This window comes from Chroicocephalus ridibundus, chromosome 24 (assembly GCF_963924245.1).
Source record: "Chroicocephalus ridibundus chromosome 24, bChrRid1.1, whole genome shotgun sequence".
Classification (NCBI taxonomy): Eukaryota; Metazoa; Chordata; class Aves; order Charadriiformes; family Laridae; genus Chroicocephalus; species Chroicocephalus ridibundus.
Genome location: NC_086307.1, coordinates 2746823 through 2760950, shown reverse-complemented (window position 1 = coordinate 2760950; position 14128 = coordinate 2746823). Strand labels below are relative to the sequence as shown.

Sequence of the window (14128 nt, the reverse complement as noted above, 5' to 3'; positions counted from 1 at the left end):
CGGAGCCTTAAAAAGTTCCTTTAACTTGCAGGAAGGGGTTTTGTTAAACTCCTCGTGTCTCGGAGAAGTTGTGAAATTGTCACAAATGAAACCGTCTCTCCAGTGGGAATCCTTCTTGGGGGGTTTCAACACGCATTATGGGGATGCTGCTTTCTGTCCCCTGTAAAGGGAGCTGAACCGGTCGTCTGGGCTCCACTTCGACTCGAGGGAGAGCAGATCCGCGCAGCCGACAGAGCTGCCGCTTGCTTCTTGGGAACAGCATGCTTTGGGTTGAACTCCCCGAGTTTTAGGTGTCTGCAGTGATGGCATTTAGGTCTGAGCCTGAACCACGTGTTGCCGCACTCCGGGCAGGCGGAAGAGCTGCTGGGGCAGACAAACCGCAGCATTTTAGGATGTCCACGACGGGATTGTTGCCGGTGTCTCTGCAGCCAGCTCAGACATCTGCACTGAAATGTCGACCCTGGCAGATGAATCACAGCTGTAGCTGGTGGATTTGGATCTTACCCTCAAGTCTGACTCCAGAGTTTTATTTTTCAGGACTAACTGGGAAATGGTTAGGACACCATCACGTATGTCCCGGATGAGATAAGGTGACTGCGGGGTTCTGGTGACGGTCAGCCCTGCGTGTGGTGTCTGCAGACCACCCCCACCATCTACTCCAGAGGCTGTTCCTGCCCCCCCAGTTTGCCGTGCTGATTGTAGGGGCTCTTGAGACATGCTTTGGCACTTCGGCTGCACTGTGCAGTTACTCTGATTAAAATAAATACCAACAGTGGGTTGTAACCAAGCAGGGGGTGTTGGTTCTGTGCCTCGTCTGTCACCGAGAGGGCTTGGTGCAAGGCACCCCCAATTCTGGGGTGAGCAGCAACCTGAGGAACCCAGTACTGACAGGGAGGAGCCTTGCGGAGAGTTGGGGAGCTGGGCATCAGCTCTGCGCTTCTGGCTTGCTTTGTTTGTGAACACTGCAGCTGAATGTTAACCACCTTCCTTGGGAGGATAAACTAGTCCTTAGACTTTGAAGACTGGGAGCACCGTATTGGTGGTCTGTAGCTGCAAAAGTGCTCCTGGTGTGGATGCAGCCCCGAGCAGTACCGATGTCCCTGCAGCTTGTCTCTACTGGGCTTCCTTTGCCCTCTGTCTCCCTGCGCGTGCGGGACCGTGTGTACGTCTTGCTGGTTTTGCTGATAGAGGTTTTATTTGTCATGGATCAACAGCGTCCGTATCCGTGAGCAGGAACTGAGCTGTCGGGAGAGAGATGATGCCGGTCCCGCTCAGGCAATGCCATGGTGGCTGTGCTCCATCCGAGTCCTCAAAAATTACTGAGCAGGGTTGGAGGTTCCACTGAGTCTGTGCTTCTTGAGTGGTGCCAAGAAGCATCAAGTAGGAGTAAGGAGAGGTCATCGCTTCTGTAGCTCCTGACTCTTGGAGTGATCTTAATGCCGTGGCCAGCACGGTACTGCCTACTTCAGAAAGGGCAGTGACTCAATGGAAAAGACTCCAAACTACAAAAATGTAGGATCTGCCTTGCAGGGATTGATGCTGCTGAAGCTCGGTCTGGTTATCTCGGCAAAGGAGACTCAAGGCATCAGTGTTTTTGGCTGACGGGCCAAAACAATGATGTGTTGGAGGCAGAGGTTAGCTTGTGGTTTCTCTGTTGGCCTGTCCATCTTATGTGAACAATCCTAGCAATGCCACATCTGATCTCTTCTTGTGTCAGATCACAGCAGAAGGGAGTCCCCAGAGAAATAGCTGGAGTCTGCTCCTTCCCTGGCCAAAGATCTACAAGTCTCGTTTGTGGTTCCCGTCAGTTTTATTGGCTGCCTTTTTTGTTTGTGTTTTGAGGTGTGGATTTGTAACAGCGATGATGACAAACCCTTGAAAGATCTGTCAAGATCAAGGAATGGGGAAGGTTTTTGTTTTCTTTTCTTTCCCTTGGTGGGACCTTGCTGTCAGGGCTGGATGTCTTGTTGGGTCTCGCTTACTCCTGAGGAACTGCGCTGGTTGGGTGGAGGTTCGCTCTCTCTTCTGCCGGAGCCCAGACTGGATGATGGCCTGTGACGGCGATGGGAACAAGTGATAGCGCTTGGCTGCTGCGCTGCTGGAGAGGCTGGGATGCTGGCACGGAGAGGCCGTTTCACACCACGCGGACGTGTCTGGGACAATGTGCCAAGCGAGCGAAGAAGGTGGAGGGTGTGTCGGAGGAGAAGCCTGGGAGGGGTGCAGGGTGTAGGATGGGGTGCTGGCACATCTGGAGGTGGGACAGAGAAAGTTGCAGAAGGATTTGTGGGCTAGGCCTGGTTTGAGCTTGGGTGTGTGCTGTATCGGCACAAATCTGCATGTCCTCCCTTCTGCCATCTTATCTTCTGGCTCGGTGGGGGAGGCCTCCCAACAGGGCTGCCTGCCGGAGGAGATCCTTGCAAAACCCCACAGCTTTCCCCTGTGTCCGTCTGGCTTCCATGGTCATCTCGCAGCAGCTCTTGCGCATTCCTGACCCTGGGAATGAGAGATGAGACTTTGCCAGAGCTCACCCGTCTACCGACCAGTCTGATACCGACAGCCCGGTTCAGAAGAGTGGTTCCCAGTTACATGCTGCTGGTTCCTTTCCTGCTGTACTTAGTGTTAGCATCCAGATCTCCCTGTCGGAGAGATAGGGATAGCCCAAATAAAGATCTCGCAGCAGGCTCTGGCACGAACAAAGCTCCAGAAGTGGCATCTCATTACAAAACCTGGTGGTTTTATTTTGTCAGAATATCTAAATTAGTGGCAGAAGGGCTATGTGTTACGTGACTTTGAGGCCAGGGATGAATAGTTTCCAGCAGATTTGTTTACCAGGAAGCCATTTGACGCGTTGAAGAATCTGAAGAGTCTGCTGACATTGCCGAGGCTGATGTGGGAAGCAGAAGACCTGGGTGAGAGCGGGGAGCAGCACCCCACGGTCGTGAGGAGGGGGTCGGTGGTGTCTGAGTGAGAGGTGGCATTTGCTGCTCCTCCATGTCTAGCAATTCTTATTTCATTGAATAAGAAAGGGGTTAGGAACTTTATGGCAGGGAATAGAAATCACAACCCAAAGGTCTGGCTCAGAGTTGTGGCCTTCGCGCAGAAAAAAAGAGCTTTCCAAGGCACAGACTAAGAAGGGAATTGGATTTGGGGCTGGGGTGGGTGCATTTAAGCCTGGAGGGGGGCAGGGGGGCTGCAGGAAGGGTTCGTGCAGCTCAGGGCTGTCTGTGCTGCTTGGATGCACCCGCTCCTGGGTCAGGCTCCAGCTCTGGCAGGGCTTTGCCAAAAGGGGAGGCCAAACAGCTGGGAGAGGAGATGAAGCTGGCAGAAATCAGGCCTGCAGGAGCTGATTTATCTGGGAAGATTAAAATACTTTTTATCTAGCTGAAATCATGGCCTCCATCTAGGCTGTGCAGGGCAGGGGCTGTGCTTGCTGCTAGCTCCAGATCCCAGCCGCTCGCTGCAGGAGAGTCTCCTGCTGCACCTCTGCCAAACTGGGGATTTGCCCAGGCATCGCTCCATGACTGCAGCGGAGACGGGGATCGGTAAAAGCAGCCGTGGCACCTCCGGAGCCAGTCCCTCCTTCCCTTTTGGGTGCTCGCTGACCCACACGTAGGGGCTCCCCGCAGCCGAGCGAGCCGGCTGCTCCCCGAGCCTGTCCCTGGGCTCCCAGCTTGCCGGTGCCGGTGTCCTGCCCACAGCCCACACGGTTTTTCTTGGGGTGCGCGAGCCCTGGCAGCAGGATATCGGAGCAGACTTCCCTGCCAGGGCTCTGGAGGTGGATAGACCAGCTTTTCTCCTTCCCTTATCACCTCAAGCTTTCGGAGCGGAGAAGCCGCTGCCGAGCTGCAGAAGAGCTTTTCGGTTTTGGCAGCAAAGGGAGAACATCAGGAGCTGCGATGGCTGCAGAGGGACCACCTAAGAGAGCACGGGAGGTTGGCAGCAAAGACGGCTGAGCAAAGAAATGGCAAACTGATGTTGAAGCTGCTGCAAGGGGGAGAGTTGTTGCTGTAGAGGGGGGAAAATAATATGGAAGCACAGGAATGGCTTGCCACTAGATGGAGTGAATGGTCTTGTGGGGATTTATCTTCAGCCTCTGGCAAGTTCAGTCCAGGACCTTCGCAGTGGGAACTTCCTCGAACTCCTGGGCTTGACTTTGGGGAGCTTGAGCTGGCCGTCAGCGTCTCCTCCAGCACTGCTGAGGTGTGCGGTGTGGTGGTCCAGCCTGTCACCACCCGTTGGATGTAGAGCAGAAGCGTCTCCTCCGGCTATTATGGGCACAGGAATTGAATCCTCGAGCTCTCAAGGCCCATGTCCTTCAGCAGAAGCAGAGTTTGGGACTCTTCAGGGTGCGAGTTTCCGTGTGTGAGTATGGAAGATGCAAGAGTCGCGCAGTAAAGGGCATCTTTTTCAGCCTTGATGGAGGGAGCAGCCGAGCTGGTCCTCCTGGGGCTTTGGGCAGGAGCAGAGGCCTTTTGGGAAACCACTGGTGTAAGAGCTGGAGACGTTGCCCTCGTGATGCGCGCGGAGTCGCAGCAGGACCTTGTGGAAGAGCTGGCTGCTGATCTGTAGAGCTGCGGTGCTGGCTCCGCTCGCCCCACGGCCATCCCGGGGCAGCTGATGACTTGCGACAGGGGGACCATCACGTCCCCTCTTCTTCTCCTCCCACCTCTCGCTGGTGGCAGAGGAGGCTACAGACCCCGTCAGGGCCGATGCAGTGCTGCTAAAGGAGGTGGACGTAGGAAAACCTTGGGCTGTCCTTCTCCGGTGCCGGCCGGGAGCCTGAGGAATCCCTGCAGCAGCAGCAGCTCCCCGGTGATGCAAGCGCCGGCGCAGCAGCCCCGTCGGGGTGAGATGCGGAGCTCTTCCCACCGCCCGCGCACCAGGGGAGGGGTGAGCTACAGCAACAAAAATGCGCCCTTCCACTTGGGTGACTGCTCCCAGTTAGAGATGAAAACATTTGTTCCTGAAATTGGAGTCATTCCTGGGATTGCAACACCCAGGCTGTGTTTCCAATTAATCTGCTGAAGTCGTCATGCATTTCCAAGTGCATTGGCTCAGCAGAGAGAAATCTGGCATCGCCTTCGCGCTGAAATGCCAGCTGCGATGCGCCCGGTGTTAAATGAGGAGAGAAGGGCCCCGGCGGGGCTGGCCCACCGGCACCTGGCACGGCATCCCCGAGGGGCAGCGGGCAGGCCCGCTCCGCCGGGGGGGGATGTGGGGAGGGCAGAGCAGCCGCCTCTTGGGAACGAAAACGCTTGAAATAGTTGTTGAATTACTCTCGGGTTTTTCCTGACTGGTTTCCTTCTGTTTCTGGGTGTGTGTTTTGTTTTGGGGAGAAGGGGAGGGGGTGAAGTGCGTTATGCTCGGTCTATTCGCTGCGTCCGCAGGAGCGTATTTACAGCCTCGCCGCCTTCGCGGTGACGAGTGGGAGCCCTTTGCCGTGCGTTGGGGATGATGGTGTGACCTCTCAACCCCAGCCTCCTCCCCAGGCCTCCTGCCCCCGGCCAGGCGGGCGAAGGCTGGAAGCCGGAGGCTGTTTTGTTTGGGAGCGGAACGATCCCTTAAGCGATGCCGGCGGCGCCGCGTGTGGGTCCGTGTCCGGGCGCCTGCGGGGTGAGTGCTGCCGACTGCGGCTCCTGCCTGCCGAGGCTGGAGCGTGGTGGCCCGCAGAGCCGGCTTGCTGTTGGATGGTGGGTCCTCAAGGTGCGGCTCCATGTTAGGCATCTCTCCAGGGAGCCGCTGGAAGGACAGACATCCCCTTGCCCATGGGTTTGGGGTTTTTTTTTTTTTTTCTCCTCTCCTGGGGCTGCTTTTGCAGAAGCCAGGGTTCCCGCCTGGAGTTGGAAGTGACCCGACACATTCCTCTCATCTCCCGTGTGATTTTCTGAGAAATGAAATTGGATCTAGAGCCCGGTCCCAGCTGGGTGGGAGCGGTCCAGTGCGTTCGCACAAACACTCATGGAAAGGCCGAGCTTGCGTAGAAATCTTCCCTTTCCAAGAATGAGGTTCAGGCTGAGGCCCCCCTCCCTCCGGAGTCAGCAGGGATGACGGCCGGGAGTGGGGAAGGAGGGACGGGGAAGCTCAGCAGGTCTCCTGCCACCGAGGTCACCGGTGGCTTTTCCCTTTAGGGGGAAGCCCGCGAACTGCTTTTGCAAAAGGAGCCTGAAAACTGCTTTTACCTGTTGGGAAGCGGCGCAGGGATGGAGAGTCTGGCTGCCTCCCGCTCCCCGCTCTGCCGAGCCCCTCTCCCCATGCCGTAGGGACGGTGTTACCCGCTGCCCTGCAGCAACCCTTCGTTTAGAGCTGGAAAGTGTTAAGTGAGGACGGTGACAAGACCACTCCCAAATTGGATGAGGCTCGCTTTCCCATCTGCGAGGGCAGCACCGGGGCAGCGTGTTCTTTGGTGGGAGTGTCGTGCAAGCCTGCGCACCCTGCTCGGAGGCCAGCGCAGGCAGGCGGCCTGCAGCAGATGCGTAAAAGCCTGAAAAAACCCCCAGGGAAGCGAGGAGAGGAGGGGGAAGGCAAGTTTACCACTGGTGTTTAATGCCGCAGTGCGTCAATTTAACAAATACTCTTAAGGATGTTGCGCTAACTTCCCAAGTTACTTGCTGCAGAAATAGAGCTTTCCTACATGTCTCTGTTAGAATAAGTCTCTGCTGCACAGATTTTTAGCAGGGAGGATGTAATCTTTCTATATTTGCTTGGAGGACAATAATACTGATGCTTTCTATTTTTAACCCATCAGCAGGGCAAAAACGCACTTGGGAACCTTCAGGGAGCAGAGCCGCTCTGCTCGTAGCGCTGCCTGCGCGGCCGGGCTTCGGGAGCGACGCCAGCAGCTCAGCGAGCGGCTCTGAGGGCGCCCGGCCCCGCTCTTCGGCAGGTAAAGAGAGGCCAGTCTGCGCCCGGCTTGTCTCCCCGCTCCGGTGGGCTCAGAGGAGCCCGTGCTTCACGGTCCTGGGGCTGGGCGATGGTGGGAAGGAGCAGGGACCTGTGGCATCGTCCGTCCTTCTCTTCCTCCTGTTTCTCTCCCTGCTGCGGCCCTTTGAGGCCGCAGAGGCAGCGGGGAGCGCTGAAGGGTTTGTGTGTTGCTGACTCCGTGGTGCTTGTTTGGGTGGTGTCAGTCCTGAAATCCCAGAGGTCCTAAAAACATCTCAAGCCTTTTATGTATTTTTTTTTTTTTTTTTAAAGAAAAACAGTTTCTGTCGTTACCTTGATCATGGAAAAGACCTGCAAGCAATAACCTGCAAAGTGCTCTGAAATGGGGGGTGAATGACAAAACTGGCGCTGATTTGAGTCGCAATCCCCATTTTGGGGACTGATTCATAACTTTGTGTGGTTCAGCCCTGGCCGGGTCCTTCTGCCACCCTCATCTGCTCCAGCTGCCGTCAGCAGCCGTCCTCCGGCAGGACAGGCTTGCGTTGGTCCTTGCAGGGTTTTCCAGCTGCTGACGTGTGTGCTGGAGGAGCCTGAACGCGTGCACCTCCCATTTGGAGAAGAAAATAGGAATTTAGGGTGGAACTTGCTCCCTGGGGGCTTTGTTTCGCCCTCCAGGCTGGGTCCAGAGAAAGTGTCTTCTGCCGTCTTGTCTTTTGTTTTTTTCCCTGCAGTGGAAAATCCCACTGGTCTCAGGAGTGGCTTTTATCTTGGTGTTTGTGCCTATTACAAAGACTCTGGTTTCCAGCCCCTCCGCGGGACCACGCGCAGCAATCACCGTGTTTCCCCGGCAGCTGGTGGCTGCCAGTGGATTTCAGATTCAAGCCGAGACCTGGCCCTTGTGCCAGGGCGTCCCAGGTGAAGGTGGTGTCTGTGCCGGCGGCCACCCCTCCTGGCCGGGGCAGCAGGTTTGCATTTCGGGGCTGGTCCTTTGGGGCAAAGAGGTAATTTTGGTTTTGCCGTCCCGGGTGTGCAGCTGCGTGGGGCTCGGTCCCCGGCTGGGACAATGGCAGGAAGCCGGGAGCCGCGCGCAGCTCCTTGCCGCTGGCCAGGCACCACGTCCTCGCCGAGCCCAGGCTGCCGCCGTCGCCGCTCCTCCCTTGCTATTTCCATCGCATTGTCCGGAGGAGAGGAAGGATGTTTCCAGCCTTCTTCCTTTTTGCCTCAAAGGGATGTGGGGTGGGCGGGGAGAGGAGGGGAGAGGATTTTTCTCCCTGGCAGTTGTGCAATAGGCACAATTACTGCTTTTCGAAGCACCATCCCGCTCCGCCCAGGTCAAGGGGCTGGTGCATCTTGGCCTGAGACATCCCCGAGGTCTCCCCTCCTCTGCGTCGTCTTGGCGGTGGAGATGCATCTCCTCCCGTGTCCCTGCTGGCAGCCAGGGGGCTCAGGCATGTCCTGCCGCGCAAGGCTGGGGCTCGGAGCTGCATCGGAGAAGATGCTTCTGCAACGTGGCTTTTAGCGGACGCGCAGATGTGGCCGGATTCGTGGTGCTCAGCGGTGCTGGGGGAGATGCTGCTGCCTCTGCATCCCTTGTTCCCAGCGGTGGGGTGAGGCTGTCGTGAGGTTGCTGGCACTCAATGGAAGGTATTTTGGGAAAGCGAAGCGGGATCCTAATGTTATAAACGCCCTCAGCACTGTGTGCATGGAGGTGTCGTGCTGGGGCTGCAGGGGGTGGGAGGATAATCCCTGGCCCCTCGGTGAGGACGGTTTCAGGTGCCTCTGAAAGCATGAGCAGCGCGTGGTGGGGAAAGGGAATGGGGAAGGTCAGCTCTTGCTTTGTGATGGAGAAATACGGCCATGAAAAAAGGGGGTTCTGGGTTTTTTGGGAAGGTTTTTAGTTCTTCATCTTGTGGACGGGGCTCTGATGGTGACAAAGAAACGCTGCGAAGTCCTTCCTGTGTTTTTGCACAGCTCCCACTGCTGTGGCCCTGCAAAGTCGAGGCTTCTCGCTGTGCCGGAGGAGGCCGGGCTCCCACATGCCAGGAAGTGAAAGCAGAATTAATTAAGATGGGAAATGATCTTAATTTACTCCGGCTAAATCCTTTTAGCAGCAGGAAACCCCAAACATTTGAAGCAAAGATCTTGGTCGGAGTGCGGCCACACCTCTGCTGTCGTTCAGAGGTGGAGAAATCGCCCGTGACACATCTCTGAGGGTTTCACTCTATGGGGAGAGTTTTACCAGTTTCACTGGGGTGATTGTCACTTCGTGGTAGCAGCCAAACTGTGAAAAGCCCGTCTCTGACTGAACTGGATCCCAGCTCAGCTGAGATCACCTCAGGACGGCCAGAAGAGTCCAAATTCAAATCTCACGTGTGCTGGCGTTCAGTCTGCCCTGGGACAGCCCCAGGACTTCACAGCGCTGCTGGTTTTTCCATAGGGGAGCAGAAAGCTTTAAGGATCCCTTTGGGCTTTTTTTCCTTTGCTTGTCCCAAAGTGGATCGGGACGCAGCGCCGCTGTTTTGTCCTCCTCGAACAGCATCTGCTGTGCACGGTACCCATCATGTGCCATTCCCAGGGACACCCTCCATACCCCGCTTTGGAGCTGCGGAACATTTCTGACAAAGCCCAGGGTCGGGGCCAGCCCGTATAACCTGCCAGGAATACCGGGAGCTCCCGGATTTCGCTGCTGACAGGAGGTGTCCTGCAGTGCCAGGGCAATGGAGCAATTGCTTGGCGGCCGTCGGAGCCAGCTCTTTGCATTAGCGAAAAATGGGAATGATCTGCAGGCTTGTGAAAGCCCTGTTCGTCCCTGGAGGGTCGGGGGAACGACCTCGCCTGCGTGTCCTCGGCGGTTTAAGCCTTTCTGACGCTTTGGCCACGCGCGTCCCGCTGCGTGTGTTGGCGTTGGCCGTCCTGCGGTGGGATGCGCGAGGGAGGAGAGGTTGCGTGGAAGCAGGAGACGCGCAGTTCAGTTGTCTCCTTCCTCCGCCGTGGTTTTGTGGTTACAGGGTGGCTCAGAGCATGGAGAATGCAGCAGAATAGCAATTCTGTAAACCAGCTTAGAAATGATGCTGAAGGAGCTGATGCAATAAAACACCACTTTAGGTTGGGGCGGAAGTTTTTCCCCATTTTTTAAAAATAGGAGCAAGCTGGGGTGTAAGCTTCGTTGTGCTCGATCTTGTTGCTTGTCCCATTTGCAAAGCAGAGAGGGTCTTGTGTTTGTCTCCGGCAGCTGCCACAGCCAAGGGAGTTGGAGCGGGCACGCGTGGGAGCAGGAGGAGGGCTGGCGTCATGTACCGGCCTCTGCTCCGCCATGGCTTTTGCTTCCCCGACAAAGACCTCGGCATTTCCACCTGCTGCTGTGTGGGACCTGGGTGCCAGCCACCTGCCCGAGCCCACGCAAAGCCTCCCTGTTTGTTTTGTCTAAAAGCAATATCCCCCAAAGCGGCGTGGAGGGGAGGGAATACCCACTCTGGCTTAATTGCATTTAATGAGTCCGATGGGGCTGGCTGCCAGCAAGCCGAGGGCTTTGCCAAGGTTCGTACTTGCCCGTGAGAACGGCAAGGGTGTGGTGTGCGGCCGCGCCTGGCTTTGCAACCGCTGGGAGAAAAGATCTGAGAGGTCCCGCCACCCTCCGTGGCAGTCGTTGTGCCGCTCGCCCGATGCCATCAGCCCAGCCCGCCTTGCAGGACTCAGTTCTATGAGCGTGTCGAGCCCCAAGGACTCGGAAGAACAGGATGACATCCGTAGGTGAGCGTGCCGAGTGGGTGGGAAATAGCCCTTGCAGATGTTAACGGGGGTCTTAGGAAGATGGGTTTGTATTAGATGCATCTTGAGCATCCTTTCCTCTGCAGTTGGTCCGGTTCAGCATCACATTGAGCACCCAGCCAGGCGCCGTCGTTTGTTTGATGGTCAGGTGAGTTTTTAGGGTGCTGGATGGGGATGTGATTTTGCTGAGTTGACACCGTGTCTGCTCTGGAGAGGTGCCGAGGGCTCCGATCCCCACACATGCACTGATTCCTCAGTGTCTGAGGTTAACGCTGCTGCGCTGGGCTCACCCGGCGGCTGGTGGGTTTGTTTATTTTCCTTTTTTCCCCCCCATGCTCAAGCGGCTCAGCGGCAGGATTAGCCCTGCTTTCTGGGTTAAACACCCTGGGCAGTGTTGCTACATGAGCGGGGAGCGCACACACCCCACCGCACCCTCCGTCCCCGCCGGGTGCTTTGCCTGCCTCCGGGCACCCGCGTTCTGCAGCCTCAGCTTCCTCCCTGCTGACTGCTGCTGGCTCCGGCTGCGTGTAGGACACTGGGTCCTCCTTGCATTTCTTCACCCCAGCTCTCGCGGAGACCCCGAAATCCTGCCTGATGACTTGGCTGTGCCATCTCTGGTAGCTTTTCCAGCCCGGGTGGCATTCCCCGGCTTCAGCATCGTGGATCTCTTCCCAGCATCTCCCCCATGCATGGTGCTTGCATGCACCAGTGCTAACCCAGATTTACCCCCAGGGCTGCTGTCACTGGTGTCCCCATGGTGTGGCAGAAGGGCTTGTTGGATCCAGGCATGTTTCAGCCTCCTCTGCATTAAGGATTTGACGCCTGCGCCTTGCCCGGCTGCACAGACGCCAGCCTTGAGCTAAAGGCCAGCTATCCTAGCTTTTTCATGAGCACCCAGGTATGGGAGGCAGTGCCAGACAGCCCCACGGTGAAGGATACCAGAAGTGTGTTTCTGCAGGAAACTGAAAAAGTTGCGGCTTCCTTCCTCTGACATAAATAGCTCTCGCCCTAAAACCCGAGTCTCCGCGCTGCGTGCTGGCGATCTCCAGAGCTGGCTGGAGGGGACTCTGAGACAGTGGTCGGGGAGCACCGCGTGCAGGGCAAAGCTGGGTCTCCCCGGCGTTGAAAGCCTCCTTGCTCAAACACCTGGTGGTCGGCGCTGGAGCAGGGTTTGGGGTGAGCTCCAGTGTTCCTCTGCTGCTGGCGGCTGAGCAGTCAGTAGATCCGCACGGGGGATTTTGCCTCTTTCCCTGGGATGCGTCTTATTCCCATGGAGCTGGGACTGCTGGTGTTTCGCCCAGCTCCTTGTTCATTTTCTTTTCAAGACCGAATCTGCCTTCCAGCCCAGCCTTGGACCTTGGCCAGCGTTTGCCAAAGGGATTTCCTTCTCTGCAGCACGCAGAGAGGCTCCAATTAATGGGCAGGTCCCCTTGAGTACGCACTCGCTGAGAGTGGGTATTGTGGGAGTCCGGGCTTTTTGTCTCAGCACTTCCAGATCAAGCAAGACACCGCTTCAGAGCCCTGAGCTCTTCCCCGGGGGCTTATGAGTCAAGCTGGGCTCTTGCTGTGTTGCACGCAGCAATTAAAGAAATAAATGCCGAGGCTGAGCCGTAGCGCTGGTGACAGCAGCCCCCGCGCAGCCATGACCCTCCGCAGGCGGCGCGAGGCGAAGCAGCTTGTAGGTTTGAGCCAAGTGGCTGGAGGCTTCGCTCCGTGTCGTGTCCTCGAGGGGCTCCGTGCCACGGCGGGATGCTCTGAACGGCGGCTTCGTCTGTGCAGGGGGTGACGCAGCGAGGACCCCTCCGCAGCGGCCCCCCGGGGAGCAGCGCAGCGCGGGGCAGAGGTGCTGAGGAGCCCGTCGGCGTGGTGTCCAAACCGGTTGGGAATGCTCTTCGTCCGCTTATGCAAAGGGCTGGTAATTGAGGAGAGGTTTGTATAATCGTTTGATCTCTCCTCTGCTTCCCTTGGCACGGAGGCCGCATCCTCTGGTGCTGATGTAATCGAGCCCGGCGCGGGAAGACGAGGCGTCCTGCGCCGAGCGGCTGCTCGCTCGCTTCGGGAGTGCTTGGCTCTGTCCGCGGGGCTGCCACGCTGCCCTGCCTCTGTTGGCACCCATCTGCTTGGAGAACGGGGGCCTGGAGGAGCTTATCTTGCCCGGCCCGGTGCCAAAGCCTCTCTCCAAAGAAGATCTGTGGTGGCTGTGGGCAGGGAGGTGTTGCTGAGGCTCTAGACTGGACTGTTGCCTCTTGCCAGAAGCCTGGTCGAGGGAGATGATGGAGCTGTTAGAAGACACCGGGCTGTTCCAGTTGAGGCAGAGCTTGCCCGGAGCTGTTGTCTGTCATCCACATTCATCTTTGCCTGTGGGCAGCATTTAAGGTTTCAGGACGACACGGCAAACCCTCGCCCCTTCTCCAGCTGCTCCTGTGTCCGCAGGGAGAGGCCGTGGGCGCTGACGATGCGTAGCAGCCCTCCGCAGGGTGCGTTTGCGGGGCTGGCGGGGCGGGAGGAGCGGTGGAGCTCGGCGTCCGCCCGCTGCGGAGGAAGGCCTTGAGGGAGGAGCAGGAGGAAGGGCACTGCCTCTCCATCACCTGGCTCGGGGTAGCACGATGCGGGGGGCTACGCTGACCCGCTGCTGGTGGCTCCGGAGCAGGGAGTAGCCATCAGACCCTGTCTGGGCTGCGGGACCAGGTGAGGGTGGTCGGAGGGGAAGGAGTCCAACAGGGTGGGCTACGCTGTGGGGGATGTTTCCCTTCTGGGAGGGGAGGACTTCTCCTGAATCTCAGAAGTTTCCATGAGCAGAAGCTGCCTACGCTGCTCTGGGGAGCACGAGGCGCCGGCAGGCAACCTTGGCTTTCCTTCAGCAGAGCCCTTTGGTCATGAATTTCTCTCTGTTTCGGAGGAAATGGTGGTTGTTGGGAGGTTTCCTGGGGATACCTTGCACTCCTCCGCACAGCATCCTCCTCCAGGGGCCTGGTGCTGCTATTTGGGATGGGGTTTATGACCGGTGGGGGTGGGAGGATGCAACTACTGGCAGGAAATGACTGCCAGAGGTTTCCAGCTGTGCCAGAGCCGTGGCGGGGATGGAGCCCACTTGCTGTCCCTCCGGTCCCATGTCCCGGCTGCGGTTGCAGGAGATGAGCTCTTCGGTCCCACCTTGCATCTTGTGCTGCCCACGCTCAAACGCTGTGGTGCGGGAACCTGATTGTTCTGCAAAGAAACTGGTAAAAACGCTATTTATTTACTTATTGCTTTAGACGCAGACGAGCACACATTTACCTGCCCTCGCAGGCATGGCGGATGGGGCTGTATATCGGAGCACGACCGAGGAACAGCCGGCAGGGATGGGGATGCCTTGCCCTGGGATCGTAAGCAGCTCTTTGGGAAACCACAGCCGCTGTGTTCCTTGCCCGCAGCGCCTTTCAATCCTGCCCGCGGCGCCTTTCAATCCTGCCTGCGCCCAGCTTTTTCTGTGTCTTAGTGC

General features: G+C 57.5%; 1 protein-coding gene across 10 annotated transcripts in view; it reads left to right on the top strand.

Annotated features, from left to right (window-relative positions):
- HDAC7 (histone deacetylase 7) overlaps positions 1–14128 on the top strand; it is a 100799-nt gene that overhangs the window by 61897 nt on the left and 24774 nt on the right. For 2 of the 10 annotated variants that reach the window (XM_063359038.1, XM_063359035.1), the window contains exon 1: positions 6865–6883. The exons of 6 other annotated variants lie outside the window; for them this stretch is intronic. Coding sequence is in view for 1 of the 4 variants with exons in the window: in XM_063359041.1 (XP_063215111.1) it covers positions 8517–8523 (7 nt within the window). In the remaining 3 variants the exon portion in view is untranslated. Of the gene's footprint in view, positions 1–6864; positions 6884–8291; positions 8524–12166; positions 12577–14128 lie in introns of those variants that run through there. 2 more of the 10 variants (XM_063359041.1, XM_063359044.1) reach the window with 2 other exon arrangements.